The sequence below is a fragment of the Culex pipiens genome, chromosome 2 (genome assembly GCF_016801865.2).
Source record: "Culex pipiens pallens isolate TS chromosome 2, TS_CPP_V2, whole genome shotgun sequence".
Classification (NCBI taxonomy): domain Eukaryota; kingdom Metazoa; phylum Arthropoda; class Insecta; order Diptera; family Culicidae; genus Culex; species Culex pipiens.
In genome coordinates this window covers 103,660,970-103,676,115 of record NC_068938.1, presented here as the reverse complement: position 1 = coordinate 103,676,115, position 15,146 = coordinate 103,660,970, and the positions used below count along the sequence as shown (strand labels likewise).

Here is a 15,146-nt window from a genome sequence, read left to right as displayed (position 1 = left end):
CTCCGCCAACAAGCTCGGTCCATGGCTGCATTTCTCCAATTTCGCGGCGCACCCACACTTTCTAAATCGCTCTCCACTTGGTCCACCCACCTCGCACGTTGCACCCCCCTACGTCTTGTTCCTACCGGCTCCGACACAAACACCAACTTTGCAGGATTGATCTTCTGGTTCCGTTGGCTCAATTGGTCGGCTCGTTCCGGCATCCTTGCAACATGACCCGCCCACTGCAACCGGCCAGCCTTCGCGACTTTCCGGATGCTTGGTTCGTTGTAGAGTTGTGCAAGTTCGTGGTTCATTCTCCGCCGCCATCCGTCGTTCTCATATACGCCGCCAAAGATGGTCCTTAGCACTCGACGTTCGAAGACGCTTAGCGCTCGTAAATCCTCTTCGAGCATTGTCCACGTCTCGTGCCCGTAGAGGACGACCGGTCTTATCAGCGACTTGTAGATGGAACACTTCGTATGTAGGGAGAATTTTCGGGACCTTAGGCTCTTGTGAAGACCGAAATAGGCACGACTTCCAGCGATGATGCGCCTCCGAATTTCCCTGCTGCAGCTGTTGTCCGACGTCACCAACGATCCGAGGTATACAAACTCCTCCACCACCTCGAATTCGTCCCCGTCGATTGTAACGCTTGGTCCAATGCGAGCCCTAAGGGACTCGGTTCCTCCTGCCAGCAGGTACTTTGTCTTCGCCACATTCACCCTTAGCCCAACCTTCTCTGCTTCCCGCTTCAAGTCGGTGTACGCATCCGCAACCGCCTTGAACGTTCTGCCAACAATGTCCATGTCGTCGGCGAAGCAGATGAACTGGTTGGACTTGCTGAAGATCGTGCCCCGCATATTGAAGCCCGCTCGTCTCATAACACCTTCTAGCACGACATTGAAACAGAGACAAGAGATCCCATCGCCTTGCCGAAGCCCCCCAAGTGAAGTGAACGAGTCCGATTCCGCACCCGATATCTTCACACAGCACCTAGCCCCATCCATCGTCATCTTGATCAGTCTGATCAGCTTCCCGGGAAAACCGTTCTCGTCCATGATTTTCCATAGCTCTTCGCGATCGACTGAGTCGTACGCGGCTTTGAAGTCGATGAAAAGGTGGTGCGTGGGAACTTGGTACTCGCGACACTTTTGGAGGATTTGTCGCACAGTGAAGATTTGGTCGGTTGTTGATCTCCCCATGACGAATTCGGCTTGATAACTTCCAACAAAACCTTCCGCTATTGGCGATAGGCGGCTGAAGAGGATCTGGGAGAACACTTTGTAGGCCGCGTTGAGGATTGTGATGGCACGGTAGTTCTCACAATCTAACTTGTCCCCCTTCTTGTAGATCGGGCATATTACTCCCTCTTTCCACTCCTCCGGTAGCTGTTCTGACTCCCAGATCCTGACTATCAGTCGGTGCAGACAGGACGCCAGCTTTTCCGGGCCCATCTTGATGAGTTCAGCACCGATACCATCCTTACCCGCTGCTTTGTTGTTCTTCAGCTTCTTGATGGCATCCTTAACTTCCCTCATCGTGGGAACTGGCTCCTCTCCTTCTCCCGCTGTACCGATGAAGTCCTCTCTCCTGCCGCCTTGGACCCCTGCCTCTGCTTCTGCGCTATTCAGGTGTTCATCGAAGTGCTGCTTCCACCTGTCAATCACCTCACGCTCGTTCGTCAAGATAGCTCCATTTTTATCCCGGCACATTTCGACTCGCGGCGTGAAGCCGTTGCGGGATCCGTTGAGCTTCTTGTAGAACTTGCGCGTTTCGTTTGAGCGATGCAGCTGCTCCATGTCCTCAAACTCCAACTCTTCCTGGTGGCGCACTTTTGCTCGGAAAAGCTGGTGCTGCTGCCTTCGCTTCTGTCCATACGCCACCTCGTAATCACGGAGATTGTACTGCAGCATTGCCCTCCGTGCTGCATTCTTCTCCTCCAAAATCGCTCGACACTCCTCGTCGAACCAATCGTTCCGTCGTCCTCGTTCCACAAATCCGATGGTGCTTTCTGCTGCGTTGGTGATGGCTGCCTTGACGCTCCTCCAGCAGTCCTCGAGGGGAGCTTCCAACAGCTCACCCTCCCCTGGCAACGCAGCCTCCAGCGAATGCGCGTACCGGGATGCGACTTCCGGTAACTTAAGCCGCTCCAGATCCAACCGCGGAGGGCGGCGGTACCGAACGCTTTTCGCCAGGGAAAGTCGTTGGCGCATTTTCACCATCACCAGATAGTGGTCCGAGTCGACGTTGGCGCCGCGATAGGTCCTGACGTCGATGATGTCGGAAAAGTGTCTACCGTCGATTACGACGTGGTCGATTTGTGATTCCGTTCCTTGTGGTGATCTCCAGGTGTACTTGTCTCGGAGGTTGTGCTGGAAGCAGGTACTTCGTACGGCCATGTTTTTGGAGGTGGCGAAGTCGATCAGTCGCAGGCCGTTTTCGTTCGTGCGTACGTGGGCGCTGAACTTTCCTATCACCGGTCTGAATTCCTCCTCCTGGCCAACCTGAGCGTTAAAATCTCCAATAACGATTTTGACGTCATGTTTTGGGCAGCTGTTGTACGTCCAGTTCAGCTGCTCGTACAATGCGTCCTTGTCGTCATCTTCGCTTCCTGAGTGCGGGCTGTGCACGTTTATGATGCTGATGTTAAAGAAACGGCCTTTAATCCTCAACACGCACATTCGGTCGGTGAGCGGGGTCCACCCAATCACGCGATCGCGCATTTCGCCCAGCACTATAAAGGCTGTCCCCAGCCTCTTTTTTTCGCCGCGGCTCTGGTAGATTGTACAGCCAATCCTTGGGTACGCTTGTACCTCTTCCGCGCCTATCCAGCCAACCTCCTGCAGCGCTACGATGCTGAACTTGCGGACCCTCAATATGTCGGAAAGTATGCGGATACTCCCGTCAAATTTGAGAGACCTGCAATTCCACGTCCCGAGCTTCCAATCGTGGGACCTCAAATGATGTCCAGTTCCGTGCCGATTGGTCCGGCTCGCATCGTGTGCTTCCTGCACTGGTGTTTTACGGCGGGTTCGTGTGGCCTGCACCAACCCCCTGTCTCGCCGGAGGACCATCGTGCCGGTACTGTTTACAAAAAAAATTCATTAAAAATAATAAAACTATATATTTTAAAAAAAGTAAAGAACTGCTTTGGAATTGCTCATATTCGACACAATGCAGAAACATACAGAAACAATTAAAATAAAATGCTTTAAAAAATAAAAGAATCTGTAAACTAACAAAAATTGTTCAAAATTATAAGCTGAAATAAAAAGAACTGCTCATATTTGAGAGAATTCAAAAACTCACAGAAATAATATAAATTATTTTCTTTAAATAACTATGCAAAAATTTACAGAAATAATGTAAATTATATTCTGAAAACTGAAAGTTGTTGTTGTTTATTTGATTAACGTGACTTTAACCTTCATAATGTTATTCATGACTTGAAAATTAAAAGATCCTCTTATGTTTCAAAAAAATGCAAAAACCCACAGAAATAATAAAGATTATTCGTTTTAAAATACTAAAAGTGCAAAAATTCACATAATTTATTAAAAATTATATGATGAACATTTAAAGAACCGCTCATGTTTCAAAGAATGCAAAAACTCACAAAAATAAAACAAATAACTTGCTTTAAAAAAAGAATGCAAAAATTTACAGAAATAATGTAAAATTACATATCAAAAATTTAAAGAAATGCCATGTTTGAAAGAATGCACTCAAATGTGATGAAACCTTAAACTTGTGTACCTTTAGAAGTTAATATAAAAGATAAATGGCTACAATGCATTTTATGCATAACACAATAAAGCTTCCACAAATACTCTAAGTATTTCTAATTTTGCATTATGCACAAACCCTGTGAATTCCTTGATGGCAGCGTTAGAGTGAAAAAAAAAACTTTATAAAGTATCTGTCGAGGTATCTGTAGTTCCTGTGTATTTTCTTTAACAAAATTTGTGTCGATTTTATATAGCTTTGTACGATATTTTGTTAATTCGTAAACGACCATTTGGCGAAACGACATTCGGCGAAATGACCTTCGGCGAAATGCTCTGCACCAATCTGAAGATATTAAAAAAATGATGTACCGTCAGTGGGGGTGACTATGGGTCAATAAACGATACACCTCTCGTAAGAAATCTTAATAACAAAAGTAATTTAAATAACATCGAAAATTGAGTGAGTTTAACCAAGAAATGTAAGTAAAATTATATTTTTTTAATGCTAAACTCAATTTAACTCTTTACAACCAAACATCCCTTTAAATGTGATTCGATCTCAAAATTCGCCAAAAATCTATTTTTCAACATTTTTTTATCTTTCAAAAGCCGTGGAAAGAAGAACTCTTGAAATTTTAGAAAATATTATCTTTGGTTTGACTTGTTTTTCTGTGACTTTGTCAATGTTTTTAAAACCAGCCCTGCGTTAAGAGGCAGTATTTGTAGATTCTGCTCGGTTTGTTCTAGAGGTCGTATCGAGGTGCACCGATTTGGATGAAACTTTCAGGGTTTGTTTGTCTATACATGAGATGAACTCATGTCAAATATGAGCCCTCTACGACAAAGGGAAGTGGGTTAAAACGGGCATTAAAATTTGAGGTCCAAATCACATGAAAAATCTTAAAATTGCTCGCATTTCCGTGAAACTTCATCAATTCCAACTCTCTTAGATGCATTCGAATGGTCTTTTGAAGCCCTTCAAAATGTGCTATAGACATCCAGGATCGGTTTGACTTTTACTCATAGCTTTTGCAAATTACTGCTAAAAATGGATTTTTTTAAAACCTTAATAACTTTTGGCAACAGCCTCCAACACCCATACTCCCAGAGGTCAAAAGTTAGGTAATTTTATGGACTAGGGGAAATTCTCCTATGTTTGGCACTTGCTCCTAACTTCATCCAATTGGCTGATTTTCACTATTTAAACAACTAATTTTGCGAAACTTTTGATAGAAACTTGCTTGCTTACTTCTTATTGAGCTGTTTATCACTCGATTTCAGTTGAAAACGCTTTTAATTAGCTTTAATTGAATGTCAAAGTTCTGACCTGCCAACATTAGAGGCACGCTGGAATTAGATGCTGTTCCCCTATAAGCTTACGGTTTTAACTTTTTGGCCAATCGCAGTTTTTCTCATAGTTTTACGATTTTTCTAGAATAAACATTTTACAACGTTAGTTTTTGCCCTGTATGCCAAGAAGACGGCACTTTTTGGTTTCAATTTTGTCATATTCGGAATTCTCGGACAATTTCTCGTAAGTTAGAAGTATTGGAGTTGTAATTTTGATTTAAAAAATAATTAAATAAAACATTTTTGAAAAAAAATAGATCTTATTTACGCTGGGATCAATACGTCAAATGCTGTATCAAGTAGGCGAAAACCTGTTTTACCCCTAATCCGACAAAATGCTAAATTAGTAGTTTATGCAACAAGTTGCAAAAAGAAGATTTTTTCAGCACGAGTTGTACATTTATCCAACGAGGTTTACCGAGTTGGATAAATACGACGAGTGCTGAAAAAATCAAGTTTTGCAACTAGTTGCTTACAACATTTTTTGCAATTCCGAAAAACGCTTCTTTAATGGAATTTTATGTCAAACATTCATGTGTTTAGTAAATTCATCGTTCAAAACAAAAAAATATTGAAAAATGTTACTTTTCAATACTAGTGTTGAAAAGTTCAACTTTTCAGCACCCATTTCAGTGCTGAAAAGTAGAACTTTTCAGCACTGTTATTGAAAGGTATTAATTTTCCATTCTGTTATTTTTAGTAGGGAAAAGTAGGCCGTTTCGTTTCTCCAGAAGGACAGGAAAAGTTGACAGTTTCACAGTGGAATTGCAAAAAATATTTTAATTAATTCTAAATGGCACTTTTTCCAATCAAATTCAAAATTCCAACACCTCAATCTAATGTAAAATTTTCTGAGGATTCCGAATATGTCAAAATTGAGACCAAAAAGTGCCGCTATGGAGGCCTACAGGGCAAAAACTAACGTTGTAAAATGTTTGTTATAGAAAAATCGAAAAACTATGAGAAAAACTGCGATTGGCCAAAAAGTTAATCCCGTAGGCTTATAGTCCATAAAATTCCCTAACTTTTGACCTATGAGAGTATGGGTGTTGGAGGCTGTTGCTAAAAGTTATTAAGGTTTTAAAAAATCCATTTTTAGCAGTAATTTGCAAAAGCTATTAGAAAAAGTCAAACCGATCCTGGATGTCTATAGCACATTTTGAAGGGCTTCAAAAGACCATTCGAATGCATCTAAGAGAGTTGGAATTGATGAAGTTTCACGGAAATGCGAGCAATTTTAAGATTTTTCATGTTTTTTGGACCTCAAACTTCAATGCCCGTTTTAACCCACTTCCCTTTGTCGTAGAGGGCTCATATTTGGCATGAGTTCATCTCATATGTAGACAAACAAACCCTGAAAGTTTCATCCAAATCGGAGCTCCTCGATACGACCTGTTTCACATCGGTAAAAAACTCGCTCTTAAATGAAAGGTAGCAGCAAACAGAAAACAAGCAAAAATTGAAAAAGTGACTGTAAAAATACATAACTTATAGACGGTAGAATAAGTCATGTACTATTAGAAAAAAACACATAAACTAAACAAGCTGAATAAAATTAAAATACCTACTTACAATGAAATTTTGCCGGGACTCGTGGTGTAGGGGTAAGCGTGGTTGCTTCTCACCCAGTCGGCCTGGGTTCGATCCCAGACGGTCCTGGTGGCTTTTTTCGAGACGAGATTTGTCTGATCACGCCTTTTGTCGGATGGGGAAGTAAATGTTGGCCCCGGTCTAACCTAGAGGTTAGGTCGATAGCTCAGTAGGAGTTGTCTTCATGGGTCCTGTCTCGGTGGAGTCGCTGGTAGGCAGTTGGACTCACAATCCAAAGGTCGTCAGTTCGATTCCCGGGGTGGATGGAAGCTAAGGTGTAAAAAGAGGTTTGCAGTTGCCTCAAAAATCAAGCCTTCGAACATCTAGTTACGAGTAGGAATCTCGTTATCGAGAGAACGCCAAGGCAATGCTGTAGAGCGAATAATTTGATTTATGATTTTTTTGAAAATGAAACAGGAAAACCATGAAACAAGAGAAGTTTTTCGCAAAACAAAAAAAAAAAAAATCAAACCATCCACATTAACGACCCCCGGGTCTTTTGTGGTCTCTATTGCAAGTTTCTGCTCGAACCTAGGAGTCCGAAGGCTTGAATGGGGAGAGCACCCAAACCTCTTTCTACTCCAAGGAACCTTCCACCCCAGTGTTTGAACTGACGACCTTTGGATTGTGAGTCCAACCGCCGCCAGTAATTCCACCGGAGTAGGCTTGGTTTGGTGTGTTGTTTGTACTTATGGCATGGAGACGACTCCTACACCTGGAATGACTTAACGGCCTAACAACAACCGAGGCCGGGACCGACATTTTACTTCCTCATCCGATGGAAGGTTGGAGCAGATGGGAATCGAACCCAGAATCATCCGATTACAAAGCGGACAGCGTAACCATTCGGCCACAACTGCCACGTAAAACAAAAGTTGCTCAAAATGAAAAAAAAAATCGGAAAAAAATGTTTGGACATTAAAGAGCTTATCAAAGTTTTGAAAACCTATTTTGTATTTACATCGGATTTACATTTTGGGAATTTCTCAATCAAAGAAGCAGCCGCTTGGTTTATCAATAATTTTTACCATTTTTCGTTTATTTTCTTTTTCTGTTTTGGTTTTCTCTATGCTCTCACATAATCTTCAGTACAGTTTTTGTTGGTTTGTGTGTGTGCATTTTTTTGTTTTTCTTGTATAATTTCCCACGCGTTTTCCCATTCCATCACTGACATTCTTGTGTTGTTTTGTTGTGTGAATGTTTTCTTGATCGTGTTTCTTCGTTCTCTCGGCGTCTTCGTCGTTTGTCCTTCTTGTTTGGTTTGTTATTTTTTTTGTTTTACACTTTGTCCATTTAACACGTTTCTTTTACCATTTACATAAAACGGTTACGGTAAGCTACTAGTACCATCGATACATGCTTTGGGTTTACACAGGTTTGCTGGTTTTGTTGTTTGCGCTTGATTTTAAGTTTGTTCTTTTTTGTTTGTCTCTTTGATTAAACAACTTACACTCACACATGGTTTCACTTATTGTATGCTTCGTATTGTTTTGCTCTGCTGAAACATAGCTTCTTTTGTTTTTGCTGGGGTTTTGTTTTGGTTTTCTCATCCGCTTTGATACATGAATAAACACACAGTTTTACAAAAAAAGCGCTTCTGACGTGTGTTTGTTTGTTTTGCTTTAAATATTTTCTCTCTTTCTTCCATTGGTTTCGGGTTTTTCGTTTGTTTCACTTTTGTTTTAGTAGTTTTTGATGTTGTGTATTGTTGTGTGTCTTGTGATTGATTATATTTTCTTTTTCTCTGTCTTTCTTCGTACGTGTGTGTGTTTGTTAGATTGACTGCTTCCATTTGCGATCTCTGATATATCATTTCTTTCTGTTCCTTTGTGTAACAATTGATAGAAAACAATGTAACAAATCGAACTAAATTTTACTCATAACTGCATATATATTTTTAAATAATTTATTTTGATTTCTCTGGAAGCGATGCTCTATGTACATACTTTTGTTAAAGATCTCTCGTAATACCATTGTGTTTTATCACTGAACTTGTTTGTTTTCACATATGCACGAATTTATTAAATGATATATACTTTGCATAACTTTGTTTTTCGTTATCTGCTTGGCCTAATAAATATATAGTGTCTATTTAATATTGCGCCTCTTATTGGACATTCTTATTATCTCGTTCCACAGTGTTTTTGCAGCGTGTATTTGTTTAGTTTATTTGTTTTGCTTTTTTTGTTGTTGCTAGACTCCATCAAAATAGAAACAAACTTAACTAGAAAAATCGATATGATATTAAATACATTTTGCAGCATTTGGGAGGGGATTTGGGGAGAGTTTGTGCAACGGTACTATTATTGATGCCTCTCACAATGTTTTGTGTGTGTGTTTGTATTTGAGTAACATTTTGCCTTGATAACAGGTTGACGAATGCGATTTTACCATCAAAATTAACATTATTTTATTTTCGTCTCACAGCAGCTTATAACTTAGGTAACAGTTTGCTAAAGTAATTTGTTGTTGCAGTTTTGGGACACTTAAAATATATATAGTTTGAACGGTTCAACTAACAAAGTTTTGCATAATTTGACTTATTTGTGTGTGACGTTTCAAGTGGACTTCTTTCGGTTTATTCTCTTTCTTCTGTTTAATTTTAGTTGCATTCACCTTACATCATTTGTTGCGCTGATAAATAATTACATAATCTTTGTTGTGCCTTTTCTGATGTTGTTTCCTTTTTTGGTTAATTTTCTGTTCGACAGCACGCGTTAAGTAGACTTTTTGGAAGTTTTCGTGTTTTTTTTCTGTTTAAATTGTCTGATTCCGGTATTATCAATTGAGCTTTTTCGTGGCAGATGCATAATTAACCTAACTTTGTAACTCAAACATCCTGTGATTTTACAAACTTATGTTTTTTTTCTGAGTATTCAGTTTCGCATAACGAATTATTTGACAAATAATATTGAAATTATAACATGATTTTTTTTTTCAAACAAAATTTTCTGCATCTGCCCACGAAAGTTTGCTCGTGCGTTTCGAGAATTTTGTCAAATTTTCAATAAGTTTTAGCTAGAGTGATCGGCCTCGAATTCAGGAAATTGGTTCTCCTCCGAGCTTCTCGTTTTTGTATTATTCTTTGTTCCTATTACTTTTGTATATAAATATATAATGTGGAGCACCTGCTGTGGGTGCCAGAAGTGTTTCATTTTTCTTCATCTGCTCAATTAGAAAAGACTTGCTCTGATTTCTGAGAGGAGGTGTTCATTTCCGGCGTTACTTCAATTCGCAATGCTGAGCTGGTGTGCTGGCTTTCTGTATGTTTGAGCCAATCTTTTGCAAGATTGGAACATTGATTTTGATTATTTCATTCATCAGAAAGCGATTATAAATTATTTTCTTGGCATGGTTTTTTTCCCCAAAAAGCAAAAAAAAATGTATTCTTGCATTCAAATATACTATTCTGATTATGAATAAGTTCCTTTAAAAGATTTGAAATTAAAAAATAATAACTTCGCATATCTGAAAAGCCTGGCTTTTATCTCGGATAATTTATTTTGAAAATTTTAAGGATTTTTTTTTCTGAAAATTAGAAAAAAATTTGAATAAATACCCTAAAATAAATCTTTTTGTATCCGTTGCTCATGAACAGGATTTCGTCAATTTGACAGTGGAGAGCTAAAACATTTTGAGAGAGCAGAAACCCTTTCACTGAAACTCTCGATCTTAATCGTTTGATATTTTATTTCTTCAATGGCTCCCGAAAGAGAGAATAAATATTTTCTCTTTTCGATTCTTGCTCTTGGTAAAAGATTTGTTATGAAAATTGATATACACGTTAGATTACTTTTACAGTATCACGAGAGGAGCGGTTCAGTTGATCACCTCTTTTTATGCTGACAAAAATGGACAGAATTTAAATTGTACGAAAGCATCGTTACTCGCTGCATAAAAAACATCAGGAATAATACTACAAATTTGGTTAGCTGACAGTTAAATCCTTCATGAAATGTTTAAAATACTTCGGTTTTCGGCAAAACTCACACAAGAGCAAACTGACTCAGACTGTTCTCGATTTCGTTGGTTAATTTAAAAACGTGAACTTACATAAATGCATGAAAGATGAACTCAAATGTATGCAAAAACAAACAAACACAACACGAACAGTACCCGAAGGGACATGAAAAGGAAAACGAAGGAAATCGAAGATTTTTGAATGTATGATGAATAGGAACTTCTTTGAGAGAATTGAGAGAAAAGAGAATATAAATGAACCCTTTTCTTACTCTTGTGAATAATGACACTCGCAACTTTCTCACTAGCCGAACAAAAAGAGAGGGAGAGCAGAGGAGACAGAGATTGGTTGTGATTGGTTTATGGTAGTGATAGAAAGTGATCGGCCATCTGAGCAAAACACATTTTAGCCTATCGAAAAGAGAGAGGGAGAGCTGAAGAGAGAGTGATCAGAAGTGATTGATGTTTTGCGTCGCGTCCGATTTGTGCTCGCGAGTGAAGGTGAGACAATCGAATCACTGCTCACGAAATTTTGGATATTTGAGTTCCGCAAGGTTAAAATGGATGATTTAAAATCAATGTTCCTCCCTTGAGATTGGTAACACAGCTCCAGCTATTCGAACACTCGCCGTTGCCCGTTTTGCCCCAGTTCCTACTGCTATTGCCTTCTCTCTGTGTGTTGCGTCTGCATTGTTTTTAGGAAAAAATCTCTCTTTCTATATATTGTGTATAGTTTTTACCTACTGTCCTAGTTTCGCTGGACTTAACACTAGTTCCGGTTCGGTCTTGGTAGTGGTCACGGCTGATGATGATTGTAGCGATGATGAGGCCGCCGTCGTCGTGATGGCGTTGATGGCATGCGGATCTTGATGGTGGTGGTGGTGGTGTTGATGGTGATGATGTGGCTGCGGCTTGGGTCCAGTCAGGACGGGACTGGTCGCGGAAGATCCGCCGCCGGACATGGGCGGTGGTGACAGGAGATAGTTGCTACTGCTACTGCTGCTGCTGGCGTGATGGATAGCCGGTGGCGACAGCGGGGAATGGTGGTGGGGGTGGGGAAGGTACGAGGTCGACGGCACCGGAGACAGGGACCCGGGCAGCAACGAGGGTGCCGTCCCGTTGTTGTGTATGCTGGGAGCAACCGAGGTCGCTCCGAAGGCGGACTTGGACGACGGGGTCAGCCCGCCAGGCAGGGAACTCGTGGCCGCATTTCCCATGGGGACCGTGAGGTTGCTTGATTGTTGCGGCGGTTTGGTCGGCGAACTGACCGGCGTGGCCCCGATGATCATCAGCGAAGTCTCCATCAGCAGACCCGGACTGGCAGGGCCGCCGGGAGACAGTGACGACGAAGAAGTGTCCGTCGTTCCGTTCGGCTTCTGGGACTGATTCAACGAGGTCCGCTGCCGCCGCAGTTTGCTGTCCTTCCGCTGGTGGTGCGACCCCGCGGAATGTGATTGTTCGTCTTCACCTGTAAGATCTATCACCTGAGTGTCGGAATACGGCTGCGTCTGCTGCTGATGAGGACGGTGCCGGTGGCTGCGTGCGTCGTCTCCGTCGTCGTCATCGTCGTCCTCACCGTCGGATATACTAACGATGTCTATCACACTAAGCGTATCAGCCTTGAGGGGGTCGATCTTCTTGAGCTCTAAAGGTGGTTCTGGGAAGGGAGAAAGAAACAACGTTACAAACCTGTATCAAGATCATCGCGGGATCTCCAACTCACCCTCTACTTTCTCCGGCTCCTTGATGATGGGCACGATGCGATTCGATGAAACTTTCTGCTCGTTTTGGAGAAACAGCGAAGTGGTGGCAATCTGCCGGAGTGCTTCCACGCCTTCGTACGTTTTGGTTTTCACTATCGACTTGGGGTAGATTTGCGGTTGTTTAGTCTGAAAGATCAAGCGACTCATCAGTATCTCTTTGCAATATATATGTCTAAGAACCCTTACCGGTATGTGAGGTCCGCGTGCTATCGATACTCGTTTGCTGTCGCCGCGCAACAGGGAAGTCCGGTGATCGGCGTCTATCTTGGCGTTTTTCTTGTTCCGCGCTCTACGACTAGATGATACACAGTGTGACGGACATATACAAAACAGGATACGCAATATACAACAAAATAAGCCGAGACCTGCAAATAAAAATATAAACTTGTTGTAAGATCCACGATCAGCCAGCCAGGTTTGCCCCGCAAAACTCACCGATTAACGACGGTCCGATTAGTCTTAGTTCAACTGTTTTGAATCCTTTCTCGCCGGTACCGACGAACGCTATTACTAATCCAATTGCTATCGTACCTAAACCTACGTAAAGGAAGGCATTGGCGAATGAACTGGGGCCTCGCAGCACACCGAGTAAGTCTTCATCGTCCGAGGAGCCACCCAACGATGAGTCTTGTATCTGGGAATGGGGACAAATTATTTTAGTTAAAATCTAGTTTCAATATTTTTTTAGTTATATATTGTCTTTCGAAGTATTCATTTATAACAATAGGAAAAAATAATGAGTTTTGCAAGAAATATTGCGATTATGACATTTATATGATTGAAACCAGAGATTCGAAATGAGTATAACGATCAAATGGCAATGAATCTCCTTTTGACCTTCAAAAATAAAAATAAAATCAAATTATTGAGCGAATAATTTCTCGATTGCGAGATTCCTACTCGAAACTAAGTGTTCGAAGGCTTGATTGTTGAGGCAATTGCAAACCTTTTGACCTTCAAAGATCTCTAAAATTCGATTTCCTTCTTGTGATATTCAATAAAAACCGAAAAAAACTGCGTTTACTGCTGTTATTCTTCATATGGAAGGCGTTTCAATCTTGTTGTGCTATCTTGAAACACCCTGAAAATTGATGTAAGTGTGACAACTGGACAAAGGGATTTCATGTCAGGACGCGTTTGACACACGTATATGCCCGAATACCGTAAACATTAGTAGTTACAACTCGGGACTCCGGCAACCAAATTTAACCAAACTTTGGGACAATGCACAGAATGGTCAACCAAACAAAACGAGTTTGTTGTTGTTTACATTGCGTGCTTTATTGTTTCTTTATTCAAGGTCAAACATTACAACGAGTTTTTCTCGGTACGTCAAAAAGCGACGTGCGACAAGATAGCACGACAATATCGATATTATCTTGTTTGCTTTCTGGAGCGATTAGTAATCAACGATTCGTAAGCAAACATTTTTTTTTTTGTTAGGATTTCAGAAACTCTACAAAATGCTTCTAATAACATATTACTGAAAAAATTAACTTGAGCATAATTCAACGATGCGCAGCCATTTGATTTTATTTGTTATTTTATTATCACCTTCTCGAGTCTCGACCTTGGCCAGGGCTGAAGGACAAAAGTTGAATTTAAAATTAAATAAAAGAAGCCATCTGAGCAACTCTCTACGAAATCGGCCGATTTCGACCATTTTTATTTTTTGTATTTTTTTATTTTGCTCAAACTTTGTGGGAGCCTTCCCTATGACCAAATAAGCTATTTTGCGTCATTGGTTCACCCATACAAGTCTCCATACAATTTTGGCTGCTGTCCATACAAAAATGGTATGTAAATATTCAAACAGCTGTAACTTTTGAGTGAATTTTGTGATCAATTTGGTGTCTTCGGCAAAGTTGTAGGTATTGTTGAGGACTTTTGAGAAAAAAATAGGTACACGGAAAAAAAAAATTGCAGATTTTTTTATCAACTTTTTTTTCACTAAAACTCAATTTCCCAAAATACGTTTTTTTTTATTTTCGAGATTTTTTGACATGTTTTAGGGGACAAAAATCCGCAACTTTTGAGCCATATAGAAACATGGTCAAAAAATCTGCCGCCGAGTTATGATTTTTTTTAAAAACAGTGATTTTTGGAAAAAATCGAAGTTTCATGCAAAAACAAGTTTGACGTTATTTTTTAATGCAAAATTGAATTTGCAATCGAAAAGTACTTAACAGATTTTTTGATAATGTGCTCCGTTTTCAAGATATAGCCACCGAAAGTTTGATTTTAGCGAAATATTTGCAGTTTTTCAATTTTAAAAAATAGTGACCATGAGTGACCATTTCTAAAAACATTTTTTTTGAAAAGTTTAGAAAATTTGCTATGAAATTGTCTAAGAAACATTGAAGATTGGACCTTGGGTTGCTGAGATAGAGCCGCTTTAAGAAAAAGAATCACGAAAATTGAAGATTTCTTAATCTCACCAGAATAACCCACCATTTTCTAATGACGATATCTCAACAACTAATGGTCCGATTATCAATGTCAATGCATGAAAAATTCGTAAAGGGCCAAACATTGAATTTACGCACATTTAAAATGCTAGTCTTGATTTAAAAAAATTCCAAATATTTTTTTCGAAAAGATCGGAAAATTTCACGATTTTTTTTTGTATTAACATTGAAAATCGGACCATTAGTTGCTGAGATATGGTCATTAGAAAATGGTGGGTTGTTTTGGTGAGATTAAGAAAACTTCAATTTTCGTGTTTCTTTTTCTTAAAGCGGCTCTATCTCAGCAACCCAAGGTCCAATCTTCA

General features: G+C 40.3%; 1 protein-coding gene across 1 annotated transcript in view; it reads right to left on the bottom strand.

The window, feature by feature from the left end:
- Positions 1–8,026: 8,026 nt before the first annotated feature.
- LOC120430898 (uncharacterized) overlaps positions 8,027–15,146 on the bottom strand; it is a 442,819-nt gene continuing 435,699 nt past the window's right edge. The window contains exons 4-7 of the mRNA XM_052708160.1: positions 12,809–13,007; positions 12,560–12,738; positions 12,334–12,499; positions 8,027–12,267 (exon numbers count right to left, since the gene is read on the bottom strand). Of these exons, the coding sequence (XP_052564120.1) occupies positions 11,351–12,267; positions 12,334–12,499; positions 12,560–12,738; positions 12,809–13,007 (1,461 nt within the window). The 3' untranslated portion in view covers positions 8,027–11,350. The remainder of the gene's footprint in view (positions 12,268–12,333; positions 12,500–12,559; positions 12,739–12,808; positions 13,008–15,146) is intronic.